This window comes from Pristiophorus japonicus, chromosome 19 (assembly GCF_044704955.1).
Source record: "Pristiophorus japonicus isolate sPriJap1 chromosome 19, sPriJap1.hap1, whole genome shotgun sequence".
Classification (NCBI taxonomy): Eukaryota; Metazoa; Chordata; class Chondrichthyes; family Pristiophoridae; genus Pristiophorus; species Pristiophorus japonicus.
This window is the reverse complement of record NC_091995.1, coordinates 40196500-40211510: the sequence shown is the minus strand read 5'-3', so window position 1 is coordinate 40211510 and position 15011 is coordinate 40196500. Positions and strand designations below refer to the sequence as shown.

The window sequence follows — 15011 nt, the reverse complement described above, 5'->3', positions numbered from 1 at the left end:
AACGAGCCATAGTGGATCTGTGGCCTGTTTAATACACGGGGGTAACTTTAACCTGTGCCCATGGTGTAAACTGGGTGATATCGGACTAGCCTCCATTCAACACTTTCCCGATTGTCCTTCCCATTGGAAAGGTACATTGGGAGAGGTGTATAACGGACCGCCGATCAGATATATCACCCGTTTTACTCCACCAGCAGATGTACTTATTACAATCATTGCATGCAATGGAAAATAAAATCAGGCAGATTGTAAAATGATCTGTCGATTTACTGCTGTCCATGATGCGATTCTGGACAAGACAACCTTCACCCCAGAGCATTTTTCCTGCATTCAGTCATCTGGCACATTCCTTCAGTATATTTGTTATCTTACAATACGTGGAAAAAGAGAGAGTGGGAAAGATAAAATGCCTTACAATTATAAATGGATTCAGAGAATATATTGTGATCCACGTTGGCTAATAGCTGGGCTGAGGTTTGACTACATTGAGTTTAAATTTTTTGAAGCCACTAACTTCACAATTAGACTCAGGGGATATTTAACGATATTCTTCAATTCCTCTCTGAATTTAGCTTGAGCCACTGCGTAGATGAATGTGTTTGTGCATGAACTCAAACACTGAAGCATATATCCTGTGTGCTCCATGATGGCGAATGGATCATTGTAATCTGTGAGCATAAACTGAATGTCTGTAAATTGTGTACATATGAAATGTACAAACGTAACCATCCATAACAGTATAAAGCAGCTGGAGATGGCGAGCAGTAATATGATCGATCTTCTTCGGTTCTCCATCTCTGGATCATTGTGATCCTCACTATTGTTATTTCCCCGGAGTCCCCTCCTCGCTCTACTTGCCCGTACAATGTGCCTGATGGTCAGGGCATTGAGCAGCAGAACCAACACAAATGGTGCGAATGGGGTTATGGTGATATCAAGGAAGAAGTATGCTACCCATATTGGTAAGGTAGAGAGGCTTGATTTTACACTGCAGAACCACGCCACATTGTCAATCATTTCCAGGTGCTCATTCTCAAAGTAAATGGGAATGTTTTCCACAAAGCTCAGTCCAAACACAATCGTTATTACAATGGCCGCGGTTCTTTCGGTGCAATATTTCGCTCTCAGTTTCTGGCAGCAAATGGCGACAAATCGATCAAAAGTGAAGGTGACAGTTAACCAGACAGAGCAATCAATAGCTGCAAAAACCAGGGCGATAATCAGGCTGCAAACAGGAGTGTAGTCCAAGAATGAATATGGGAAATAAATGTCATTAATCTCATAAAATATCACATCAAATATTATCACCAGTAGATCTGCCGCTGCCATGGCCACCAGGTAACGAGTGATACATTTAGAAAGACCGCACTTCCCACGGGAGAGAATCACAATCGCCACTAGATTGCCTACGAGAAAATGAGAATAGAAGGGAAACATACTCATTACACTTAATTCCTAGGAATAATCAGATTGAGAATATGTTATATCGAAATTAACTCCAAATCCTTTGTGCAGTCGCTCGACTCAGTAATGGGGTGAAATTGGCCTTGGGCGGTTGCGCCAAACCGGCTCACAGTGAAACAGCAGCCGGTTTCACACCACGTCCAGTTTATGTTACCTCAAAACATCAATAACTGCTGTAGAATGGAGTGTCATTCCCCATGTAACATGGTGCTCCACAGGCAATATGATAATCAAACACATTAGTGTGCCATCCTTACAATTAATAAGAACACACAAGAAGTGAACTAAGAACTTCCTTTTCTTCCTCCCATATTAACTGACATTGTTAACGGTTCTCTCCTCAGATACTGTCGCCCTCTCCCTCAAATTTGCCGTCATCACAAAACCAACCCTTGAACCCTCTGTCCTTCCAAACTACTGCTCTATCTCCAACCTCCCTTTCCTCTCCAAAGTCCTTGAACATGTTGATGCCTGCCAAACCCGTGCCCATCATTCCCACAATTCCGTGTTTGAATCCCTCCAATCCGGTTCCCATGCCTGCCACAGCACCAAAATGGCTCTCATCAAAGTCACAAATGACATTCAAGTGACAAAGGCAAACTATCCTTCCTCATTCTTCTTGACTTGTCTGCAGCCTTTGACAAGGTTGACCACTCTATCCTTCTCCAACGCCTATCCACCATCATCCAGTGGAGTGGGTCGACACTTGCCTGGTCCCATTATTATTCATCTAACCATAGCCAGAGAATCACCTGCAACTGCTTCTCTTCCCACTCCAACATTGTTATCTCTGGTGTCTGACAAGGATCTATCCTTGGCCCCCTCCTATTTTCCATCTACATGTTGCCCCTTGGCGACATTATCTGTAAACACAATGTCAGTTTCCATATGTACGCTGATGAAACCCAGCTCTCACTCACTACCACTTCTCTTGATTCCTCCGTGGTCTCCAAATTGTCAGACTGCTTGTCTGACATCCAGTTCTAGATGAGCAGAAATGTTCTCAAATCTAATATTGAGAAGACCGAAGCCATTGTTTTCGGTCCCCGCCACAAACTTCCATTCCATAGCCACTGATTCCATCCCTCTCTCCAACTTCTGTCTGAGGCTGAACTGCACAGTTCACATCCTTGGTGTCTTATTTGATCCTGAAATGAGCATCCGACCACATATCTGCAGCATAACTAAGACCGCCTATTTCCACCTCTGTAACATCGCCAGTCTCTGCCTCAGCTCATCTGCTGTTTAAGCCCTCATACATGCCTTTGTTACCTCTAGACTTGACTATTTCAATGCACTCCTGGCTGGCCTCCCACATTCTTTAATACATAAACTAGAGGTCATCCAAAATTCAACTGCCCGTGTTCTAACTCACATCATGTCCCACTCACCCATCACCCCTGTGCCCTACATCGGCTCCTGGTTAAGCAATGCCTCGATTTCAAAATTCTCATCCTTGTTTTCCAATCCCTCCATGGCCTCACACCCCCTTTGTCTGTAATCTCCTCCAGCCGCGCAACCCCCCCGAGATATCTGCGCTCCTCTAATTCTGCCCTGTTAGAGCATTCCTGATTATAATCGCTCAACCATGGGTGGCAGTGCCTTCTGTTGCCAAGGTCCTGAGCTCTGGAATTCCCTTCCTAAACCTCTCTGCCTCTATACCTCTCTTTTCTTCTTGAAGATATTCTTGAAACCTACCTCTTTGACCAAGCTTTTGATCACCTGCCCTAATTTCTCCTTATGCGGCTCGGTGTCAAAGATTTCGACGCATAATACTCCTGTTAAGCACGTTGGGAAGGTTCACTACTCTTAAGACACTATATAAATCCAAGTTGTTGTTGTTGTTATGACCAGGGAGTGGATCTTGACTTTGTGTAATAATGTAATGGGATGATAGTGAGTAGGCAGATCATTTTACACCTCTTCCATTTTACTTTGTATTGACTTCAATGGAAATACAAATTGGGAGAGATGTAAAACTGAGCGATAATGTAATATGGGCCATTTACGGTTCTCCCCAATTTTCATTTCCATTGAAGTGAAAGGTGATAAAAATTGGGAGAAATGTATAACAGACATTATATCCAATATCACTCGTTTTACTTTATTGCCCAAAGTCAACATTGCCTCAAGGAATTAGTGACTCACAGAGTCAAGGAATCAACAAATCACAAATCAGTCAATACATCAAACAATCAATGAGTTATTGAATCAATACTGTGCTCAATGTGGGGTTTATTACATCTCTTTTAAAAAATTATACAGGGTGGGCCAACATTCACAGTTGACTTATTAACAAGATATATCATTTTACAGAAACAATAAACAATATCCGAAAACATAAGTTCAATTGTTAACTTATGCACTACCTTAAACTATTTAAAGTAGCCAGAAATGCCCCAGTATTTCCAAATAATGTAATTAGCTATTTGAGGAATGTAACAGGAGCACAACTTCCCTTATCAAGGCATTGCCCTGGCTCATAAAATAAATGGAAGAGAAGTCAAAATAACCACCTCCTTCATCCTTCCCAAATATTAGGAATGTATGATAACAATTCACTGTGCACAAAGCTAAGGTTGCAAGCAAATTGAATGATTTACATTAAAGGGAAATATGAGACAACGGTCAATCATTCTGTTCACAACCTTGAAAAGGAATCCCTGAAGATGTACCAGATGTGTACTGTATAAAAGATTATTTCAAAGTCTGTATTGGGAACATTGATGTTGTAAGCGCTGTGGATGTTTTTCTACATTAAAGGCATTAAATAAATGCAATCTATTATCGTTGTAATAAAATAGCTTAACAAAAACCCCACATTGAAATGAAGTTGAATTATAATGCTGAATAACTAATACAACAATAGGCTTGTGGGATGACTACTGGCTCCACTGTAACAACTTTACTCAACGCAGTACATTCACCGCACTGAGTGACACCATTATGCAAAATGGTGTTTACATCTATATAATGCCGTAATGATTATATTGTATTAAACTGTTTTTTACTAGTTCACTCACAATAACTGGAGATGTACATCTCAATAGATAATATTATTATACCAGCAGCAAGAGCAGGAATGCAGTCACACAAAACAAGGAATGACTGATTATAGTAACTTACTAGGAATGCCGACCAGTGCAAGAATAGGATAGTAAATTTCTTCGATCTGTGGAATTACAGATTGTCCCATTTTCGTAGCGACGAAGTGAGCTCTTGGTGTGAATCTTAAACCAAAGAGATGCGTTGAAATGGGCCATATTTATACTTTTTGAGCAATCTCAAGACATTTAGGTCAGGCAATAATTGACATTAGTTACAGTTACTTGAACAAATTAATTAGGCAGCTGTTTTTACTCCAATGCTCAGCGGGAATAGAACCTTGTTATGCAGATTTCCCAGTGGGAATGAGGGATACGAACACGAGATGTACATCTCAATAGATAATATTATTATACCAGCAGCAAGAGCAGGAATGCAGTCACACAAAACAAGGAATGACTGATTATTTTGAACTTTTTAGTTATTTCGAAAGATGCAGTTACTGAGTCATGGGTCATATCAATTTAAGCCAGACCCTTTCATTCATATGTTTTCACATTAACAATTACACATATGTGCTATCTAACGATATAAGTGTTTAATTGTAGGTACGATTGGCACTATCAATGTTTGTAGCTACAGAGGTCCTGAATTTTCACCGGGCCAGTGGTACACTCAGCGTGTAAGCCATCCCAGACTACGGTGTGGCCTTCAGAAAATTGGGAGAAACCCTACTATATGGGCTCCAGAACTACACTGCAAATTTCTGATTGGGCCCAACTGGGGCAAAACCTCAGTCTGACTCAAATATGGTGTGAGACGTAGAAGGAAGTGCGATAGAGGCAGGCAATTCCCATGATTGGAGTCTCCTTGTTCCTGACCTCCCTGCCACTCATATACCTGGACGCCGAGTGAGCCTGCCGCACAGATTGGTTTGGGAGTGCAACTTGGGTCCAGTGGGAGAAACACACCTATGGCTGTACCCCAGTTGGACTGTTAGTACCAACACTATTATCGGTGACTTAATAACATTTATTAAACAAAGCGGTACAGCATTTGGTTTTTCTCTGCTGGAAAACATTCAAGATATGGCTATTGTGACGCAAGTTCAAATGAGTTGGCACAATAATCCATTAATGCATTCTCAGATCCTAAGCGAGATAACCTGAGGGGCATGATCCACAAATTAGGACTAGGCCATTTTCCAGTGAAATCAGGATTAACTGTTTGACACAAAGTGTAGTGGAACTCTAGAACTCTTTTACTCAAAAGGCTGTGGATGCTGTGGGTCAGTTGACATTTTTAAGACTGAATTCAATAGACTTTTTGTAGGATAGCGGTATTCAGGGAGATGGAGCAAAAGCAGATAAATGGAATTGATGTACAGATCAGCCACGATCTAACTGAATGGTGAAACATTGTATAGGAGCTGAATGGCCGACTCCTGTTCCTATGTTCCTATCTTGTTATGTTCCAATGAGATGAGTGGAGACACTGCAGACGTCCTAGAAATTATACATCAAGGGACCTTTGAGTCTGGATATTGGTCCAATGACTCGAGAGTGATCAATGCAGCACCCAATTTTAAAAAAGGGCATGGAGGTCATCCTGGTAATTATATCCGTGGTGGGGGTCTTACAATCTCAACTAAGGATGAAATTGTTACGTATCTACATCAAGACAAAAAGTTAGAAGTAGCCAGCAATAATGTCAAAAGTGATGATTGTGCTTGACAAAACTCTCAGAATAATTTGAGAATGTAACAGTTATATTGACGAGTGGTAATACAGTCAATGTAGTATACTGGGAGTCTGAGAACTTCCTTGACAAGGTACCATGCAGGAGTGCACTAGGAATGATTAACGGGCATGGAATTAGAGGAGGACATCAAACGTGATTAAAATTATAATTATTTTATCATTCATTCTCGGGATGTGGCATCTCCAACAAGGTCGGCAGTTATTGCTGATACATAGTTGCCCTTGAGAAGGTGGTGATGGGGCTACTTGAACCAGAGCAATACATGCAGTGCATATACTCCCACAATATTGTTAGGTACGGAGTTGCAGAATTTTGAACCAATGAAGATATGAGAAGAGCAATATATGTCCAAGCCGTGATGGTGTGTAAGTTGGTGGGGAAGTGTAGGAGATGGTGTTCCCATATGTCTGCTGCTTTGTCCTTTTAGGCGGTAGCAGTCAGGGGTTTAGGAGGTGTTGTCGAAAAGACCTTGGTGAGTTGCACAAGTATATCCTGTAGATATTAAACACTGCACCATGGTGAGCTGGTGGTGAATGGAGTTGATGAGGGACTGATTCCCGGGATGGCGGGACTGACATATCAAGAAAGACTGGATCAACTGGGCTTGTATTCACTGGAGTTCAGAAGAATGAGAGGGGATCTCATAGAAATGTTTAAAATTCTGACGGGTTTAGAGAGGTTAGATGCAGGAAGAATGTTCCCAATGTTGGAGAAGTCCAGAACCAGGGGTCACAGTCTAAGGATAAGGGGAAAGCCATTTAGGACCGAGATGAGGAGAAACTTCTTCACCCAAAGAGTGGTGAACCTGTGGAATTCTCTACCACAGAAAGTAGTTGAGGCCAATTCACTAAATATATTCAAAAAGGAGTTAGATGTAGTCCTTACTACTAGGGGGATCAAGGGGTATGGCGAGAAAGCAGGAATGGGGTACTGAAGTTGCATGTTCAGCCATGAACTCATTGAATGGCGGTGCAAGCTTGAAGGGCCGAATGGCCTACTCCTGCACCTATTTTCTATGTTTCTATGTTAAGGTGGTGGATGGGCACAGATCAATTGGATTGCTTTGCCCTGCACGTGTCGATCTTCTTGAGTGTTCTTGCAGTGGCATCCATACAAACAAGTGGAGAGCATCCATCAGAGTCCTGACTTGTGCATTTCAGTTGGTGGAGGGGCGTTGGGGAGTCAAGAAGTTAGGAATATGGTGCAGAATACCCTACCTCTGACCTACTCTAGTAGCTACCAAATTTATGTGGCTGGTCCATTTTATTTTCTGGTCAATGGTGACACCCAGGATGTTGATGATGTTGGATGTAGCGATGGGAATGTCAGTGAATGTTATTGTGAGGTGGTTAAACTCTCTCGTCGGAGATAATCACTGCCCAGCAATTGTTTAGTGTGAATATTACTTGCCACTTATCAGCCCAAGCATGAATGTTGTCTTGCTGCATGTGGGCATGGAATTCTTCATTAACTGAGAAATTTAATATGGAGCTGAACACTGTGCAATCATCAGAGAACTGCCCCACTTGTGTCGTTATGATGGAAGGAAGGTCATTGATGAAGCAGCTGAAGTTCGTGGATCCAAGAATGCTGCCCTGAGGAACTCCTGCAGTGGTGTCCTGGGCATGAGAGGATTGGCCTCTAATGACCAGAATCATCTTCCTTTGTGCTAGGCATGACTGCAGCAACTGATGTTTTCTCCTTGATCTTCATTGACTTTAGTTTTGTTAGGGTCCCTTCATGCCACATGCGATTGAATGCTATCTTAATGTCCAGGGCAGTTACTCTCACCACACCTCTGTAATGCAACTCTTTTGTCCACGTTTGGACAAAGTCTGTAATTAGGTCTGGAACTGAGTGGTCCTATCTGAACCCAAACTAACATTGGTCAGCATGTTATTAGTGAGTAAATAAGGAAAAACAAAATGGCAGAACGTGAGCAGTGCCGAGAGGGACCAGGTGGATCGGCGACTTCAGGGCCTGAGGGTCGGGCTATAAAAGAACTGGAGTGGTGGGCCTGGAACATCGTGGCCCCGCAACCTGTGAGAGAACACCTCCGCAGGTTGAGGGCATAAAAGAGCTTGCCACTGCAACTTCCAGCGCGAGCCATTCCAAGTGTGCGACAATTTCGAGGTGGGCGAATGGGCGATGTCATCAAAACCCAAATCGCCGTTTGGAGTGTGGGCAGGAACATCGTCGGGGCCAGGTACAGTGGAGGAGATGGAAGCGGATGAGCAGCGAGTGATCATGGTGGAGGTGCGGCGAGTGATTGAGGTGGAGGAACGATGAGAGATGGTGGCTGAGATTTGGCGAGTGATCATGGCAGAGGTTCGGCAAATGTTTGGTGCGGAGGAAGTGATGAGTGATCGTGGCGGATGTGCGGCAAATGTTTTGTGGCGGGAGAGCCGAGAGAGATAGTGGTGGCAGTGCGGCGAATGTTTGTGGCGGAGGAGCAGCAAGAGATCGTGGCGGAGGTGCGGCCAATGAGGGTATGGCACCCAGTAAAGCCAAGGGCCCGGGGCAGCATGGGCCTGCCCACACTGCAATATATGTGCGCACTAGGTCCGTGCAGCAGAACAGGGCTCCAGTCATCTTGATTAACCCTTGCCACTGGACCATGACCTAGCTCTGTCAAGCCCATGTGGTGGCTGATGTGCAACGGTCACCACACATTAAAAAATCCATGCACAGGCATCTTCCAGCCCTGAGTTCAAATTGGAATATCGGGTTCTTCAATGAAACACCTGTTGAACTCACCCCTTTTGGTGTGAAAGCAAGTCATCCTCGTTCGAGGGACTGCCTATGATGATGATGATGAGTGAGTAAGTGCCATTTGATAGCACTGTTGACCACTCCATCAAAATCACATTGCACAAGATTGAGAATCAGTTGATAGGATGGTAATTGGCCAGGCTGGAGTTGCCCTGTTTTCGAATGAAGGGATATGGGGACAGTTTGGGTAAGTGTGATTAGAACTATTAGCTGGTATGGAGGGTAAATGCCGGCACGCTTGGTTAGATTGAATCGACTGTTTACCAGTTGTAAATTGCAATTATTTCTACTTCACCCGGATACGGTGCGGAGTTTAGGAGCAGAGGTTAGCCGCATGGCTCCGCTGCCGTCAGAGGGCAGCAAAGCATTCTCAGTTCCACAGACACTATGGGTAAACGTGTTGACTGCCTATTCTGTAGGGGTCATTTTAACATAATCACCGGGCTAAAATCCAATGCTGAGGAAATAAAATAACAGTGTTCTTTTGCTTAATAACTTCAGAACTTTACACTCCCGGTTAAGTAGCAATGTGCTAAGGTCATCTGAAACTTCTTTCAGAGATGAATCACTTACATTTAGGTGACATGTTTTCCATTTTAACTTTTTCGCAACAATTTCGATGTATCATATACTCTATCATTAATTCCCATTATGTATTATTTAGAGTTTGCCTCACTTTGTTATCCTTTAGCGGGCATATTTCTGATATTGAGTCACATGGATTGAAAATAACGGGATCGATTTTCAACTTGCTGCCATTGTGTAAAACTGTGTTCAGATCTGCCGCCCGCTCAGTTCCATTGAAAGACAACAATAACATAGACCGAGGATGAAATTAATCTTAGGCTGTAGCCCAAAATGGGCGATAGCGATTCAACAGCCAGCTTTGCATTCGGCCAAATTTTCTTTTCCATTAAAGTTAGTTTCACCCCAACTGTGAGTTTATAAAATTAATGGACAAAAAATAGTTTAGGGCTTAAATTGCATCTAGAAAGCACGCACGTGCAGTCACACGCACGAACACAAATAAACACCCACATACAGACACACACACACACACAGGCACATACACACAGAAATCAAACTAACAAACACACGCAGGCAGAACTATACGCTAACAAACACACACACACAGGCATGGGCAGACACTCACACATAGACACGCATAGAAATCAACAAACAAAAACAGACACACAGACACACACCCAGCCACACTCAGACACATGCAGCGACACACACAGACACACGCACAGTTACACATAGATACACACAGACACACGCACAGACACACGAACAGACACAGACACACCCACACACAGAGACACACAGACAGACATAGACACACACACACACACACACACACAAAACATACTAACAAACACAGACACAGACACATACCCACTGCACACAGATACACACAGACACACGCACAGACACACACACAGACAAATATAGATAGACACACACACACACACAGAGAAAACAAACTAACAAACACAGACAGTGACACACACTCACCACACACAGATACGCACAGACACACCACAGACATAAACACACACATGCACACACTGCCACGCACACACAAACACAGACACACAGATACACACAGACACACGCACACACTGCCACACACACGCACACACTGCCACGCACACACAAACACAGACACAAAGACATACTTAGACAAAACGCACACACAAGACACAAACGCATATATATAGGCACACAGATAGATAAACATGTAGTCATGCATGCACACATACCACACACAGACACACAAACACAAAGACATACTTAAACAAAGCGCACACACTGACACACACAAGACATATATGCATATACATAGGCACACAGATAGATAAACATGTAGGCGTGCACGCACACATAGCGCACACAGACACACACACAACGACAGACAGACACATGCAGGAATAAGGGTGAAAAATGCCTGAACATGTTTTACTCTTCATAAAAAAATTTCTTCAGCATCGTGTTCCACAGAATCATCTATCCGCCATGTTTCTATGTTCTCTTTCATGCTGCTGCTTACATTGTGTTGTTCCTTCACTGTGATCGCTCCACACATACCCCAAGGTTCTCCCTCCCCCGCCTCAATACATTCAGTCTGTTCTATTATTCCTAAGATACATTCTTTGAGGACATCAACAACAATGCAGTCCAATACATTTTTTTAAATTCCTCTGTCCTAAACTTAAACCAATATCTTTAGAAACATAAAATCTCCCATTGTACAGCATTTACCAAGCCACGCTATTGTATCGACTCTGCTGTCTCTATCTGCTCAGTTTGTTGCTGCTGTTATTCATGAGATGTTGGGCTAGTTTCCCTGTCTGGTAATGTAGGGGCGCTTGCCCACCCTATATAGAATACGCAAAAATTTCATTCTTTTAATGCAAATTTCCATTAACCATCGTTTGATTAAAACGCACCGTTAGCCCCCAAAGCAACCTAGGATTCATCCGAACCGCACCAGATGTGCTGACGTGGATTGAGAACTGGTTGACAGACAGGAAGCAAAGAGTAGGAGTAAACGGGTACTTTTCAGAATGGCAGGCAGTGACTAGTGGAGTGCCGCAAGGTTCTGTGCTGGGGCCCCAGCTGTTTACATTGTACATTAATGATTTAGACGAGGGGATTAAATGCAGTATCTCCAAATTTGTGGATGATACTAAGTTGGGTGGCAGTGTGAGCTGCGAGGAGGATGCTATTAGGCTGCAGAGTGACTTGGATAGGTTAGGTGAGTGGGCAAATGCATGGCAGATGAAGTATAATGTGGATAAATGTGAGGTTATCCACTTTGGTGGTAAAAACAGAGAGACAGACTATTATCTGAATGGTGACAGATTAGGAAAAGGGAAGGTGCAACGAGACCTGGGTGTCATGGTACATCAGTCATTGAAGGTTAGCATGCAGGTACAGCAGGCGGTTAAGAAAGCAAATGGCATGTTGGCCTTCATAGCGAGGGGATTTGAATACAGGGGCAGGGAGGTGTTGCTACAGTTGTACAGGGCCTTGGTGAGGCCACACCTGGAGTATTGTGTACAGTTTTGGTCTCCTAACTTGAGGAAGGACATTCTTGCTATTGAGGGAGTGCAGCGAAGGTTCACCAGACTGATTCCCGGGATGGCGGGACTGACCTATCAAGAAAGATTGGATCAACTGGGCTTGTATTCACTGGAGTTCAGAAGAATGAGAGGGGACCTCATAGTAACGTTTAAAATTCTGACGGGTTTAGACAGGTTAGATGCAGAAAGAATGTTCCCAATGTTGGGGAAGTCCAGAACCAGGGGTCACAGTCTGAGGATAAGGGGTAAGCCATTTAGGACCGAGATGAGGAGAAACTTCTTCACCCAGAGAGTGGTGAACCTGTGGAATTCTCTACCACAGAAAGTAGTTGAGGCCAATTCACTAAATATATTCAAAAGGGAGTTAAATGAAGTCCTTACTACTCGGGGGATCAAGGGTTATGGCGAGAAAGCAGGAAGGGGGTACTGAAGTTTCATGTTCAGCCATGAACTCATTGAATGGCGGTGCAGGCTAGAAGGGCTGAATGGCCTGCTCCTGCACCTATTTTCTATATCTATGTTTCTATGTTTCTATGACTTTTCTACTTTGAGTGCTACGAAGCTTTGAAGTATCTTTTCTCACTTCGCCGCCAACCAACCAGCCCCCGCCCAGCCCCAGCCGCCGCCGCTCCCACAACCAGGCAACGCCGCCTCCAAAACCTACCCTGCCCACTCCACACCCTGCCCACTGCATACCCTGCCCACTGCACAACCAACACACTCCACACCCTGCCCACTGCACACCCTGCCCACTGCACAACCAACACACTCCACATCCTGCCCACTGCACACCCTGCCCACTGCACAACCAACACACTCCACACCCTGCCCACTGCACACCCTGCCCACTGCACAACCAACACACTCCACACCCTGCCCACTGCATACCCTGCCCACTGCACAACCAACACACTCCACACCCTGCCCACTGCACACCCTGCCCACTGCACAACCAACACACTCCACACCCTGCCCACTGCACACCCTGCCCACTGCACAACCAACACACTCCACACCCTGCCCACTGCATACCCTGCCCACTGCACAACCAACACACTCCACAACCTGTCCACTGCACAACCAACACACTCCACACCCTGCCCACTGCACACCCTGCCCACTGCACAAACAACACACTCCACACCCTGCCCACTGCACAACCAACACACTCCACACCCTGCCCACTCCACACCCTGCCCACTGCACAACCAACACACTCCACACCCTGCCCACTGCATACCCTGCCCACTGCACAACCAACACACTCCACACCCTGCCCACTGCACACCCTGCCCACTGAATACCCTGCCCACTGCACAACCAACACACTCCACACCCTGCCCACTGCATACCCTGCCCACTGCACAACCAATACACTCCACACACTGCCCACTGCATACCCTGCCCACTGCACAACCAACACACTACACACCTTGCCCACTGCACACCCTGCCCACTGCACAACCAGCACAATCCACACCCTGACCACTCCACACCCTGCCCACTCCACACCCTGCCCACTGCACAAACAACACACTCCACACCCTGCCCACTGCATAACCAACACACTCCACACCCTGCCCACTGCACAAACAACACACTCCACACCCTGCCCACTGCACAACCAACACAATCCACACCCTGCCCACTCCACACCCTGCCCACTGCACACCCTGCCCACTGCACAACCAACACACTCCACACCCTGCCCACTGCACAACCAACACACTCCACACCCTGCCCACTGCACGCCCTGCCCACTGCACAACCAACACACTCCACACCCTGCCCACTGCACACCCTGCCCACTGCACAACCAACACACTCCACACCCTGCCCACTGCACACCCTGCCCACTGCACAAACAACACACTCCATACCCTGCCCACTGCACAACCAACACACTCCACACCCTGCCCACTTCACACCCTGCCCACTGCACAGCCAACACACTCCACACCCTGCCCACTCCACACCCTGCCCACTTCACACCCTGCCCACTGCACAACCAACACACTCCACACCCTGCCCACTGCACACCCTGCCCACTGCACAACCAACACACTCCACACCCTGCCCACTGCACACCCTGCCCACTGCACAAACAACACACTCCACACCCTGCCCACTGCACACCCTGCCCACTGCACAAACAACACACTCCACACCCTGCCCACTGCACAACCATCACACTTCACACCCTGCCCACTGCACACCCTGCCCACTGCACAACCAACACACTCCACACCCTGCCCACTGCACAACCAACACACTCCACACCCTGCCCACTGCACGCCCTACTCACTGCACAACCAACACACTCCACACCCTGCCCACTGCACACCCTGCCCACTGCACAACTAACACACTTCACACCCTGCCCACTGCACACCCTGCCCACTGCACAACCAACACACTCCACACCCTGCCCACTGCACATCCTGCCCACTGCACAACCAACACACTCCACACTCTGCCCACTCCACACCCTGCCCACTGCACACCCTTCTCATTCTATACCCTGCCCATTCTATACCAAGCCCATTCTATACCCTGCTCATTCTATACCCTGCCCATTCTATACAGAGCCCATTCTATACCCTGCCCATTCTATGCTCTGACCATTCTATACCCTGCCCATTCTATACCCTGCCCATTCTATACCCTGACCATTCTATACCCTGCTTATTCTATAACCTGCCCTTTTATACCCTGCCCATTCTATACCCTGCCCATTCTATAACCTGCCATTTTATACCCTGCCCATTCTATAACCTGCCCTTTTGTACCCTGCCCAGTCTACAATCTGCCGATTCTATAACTTGTCCATTCTATACCCTGTCCAATCTATACCCTGCCCAATCTGTACCCTGCCAAATC

At 45.7% G+C, this 15011-nt stretch overlaps 1 protein-coding gene across 1 annotated transcript; it reads right to left on the bottom strand.

Moving 5' to 3' along the window:
- Positions 1-480: 480 nt before the first annotated feature.
- LOC139230183 (probable G-protein coupled receptor 139) lies at positions 481-4660 on the bottom strand. Its single transcript, XM_070862024.1, has 2 exons — positions 4591-4660; positions 481-1406 (listed from the first exon to the last, which is right to left on the bottom strand). The coding sequence occupies exons 1-2, from the start codon at positions 4658-4660 to the stop codon at positions 481-483; spliced, it is 996 nt and encodes a 331-aa protein (XP_070718125.1).
- Positions 4661-15011: the final 10351 nt, after the last annotated feature.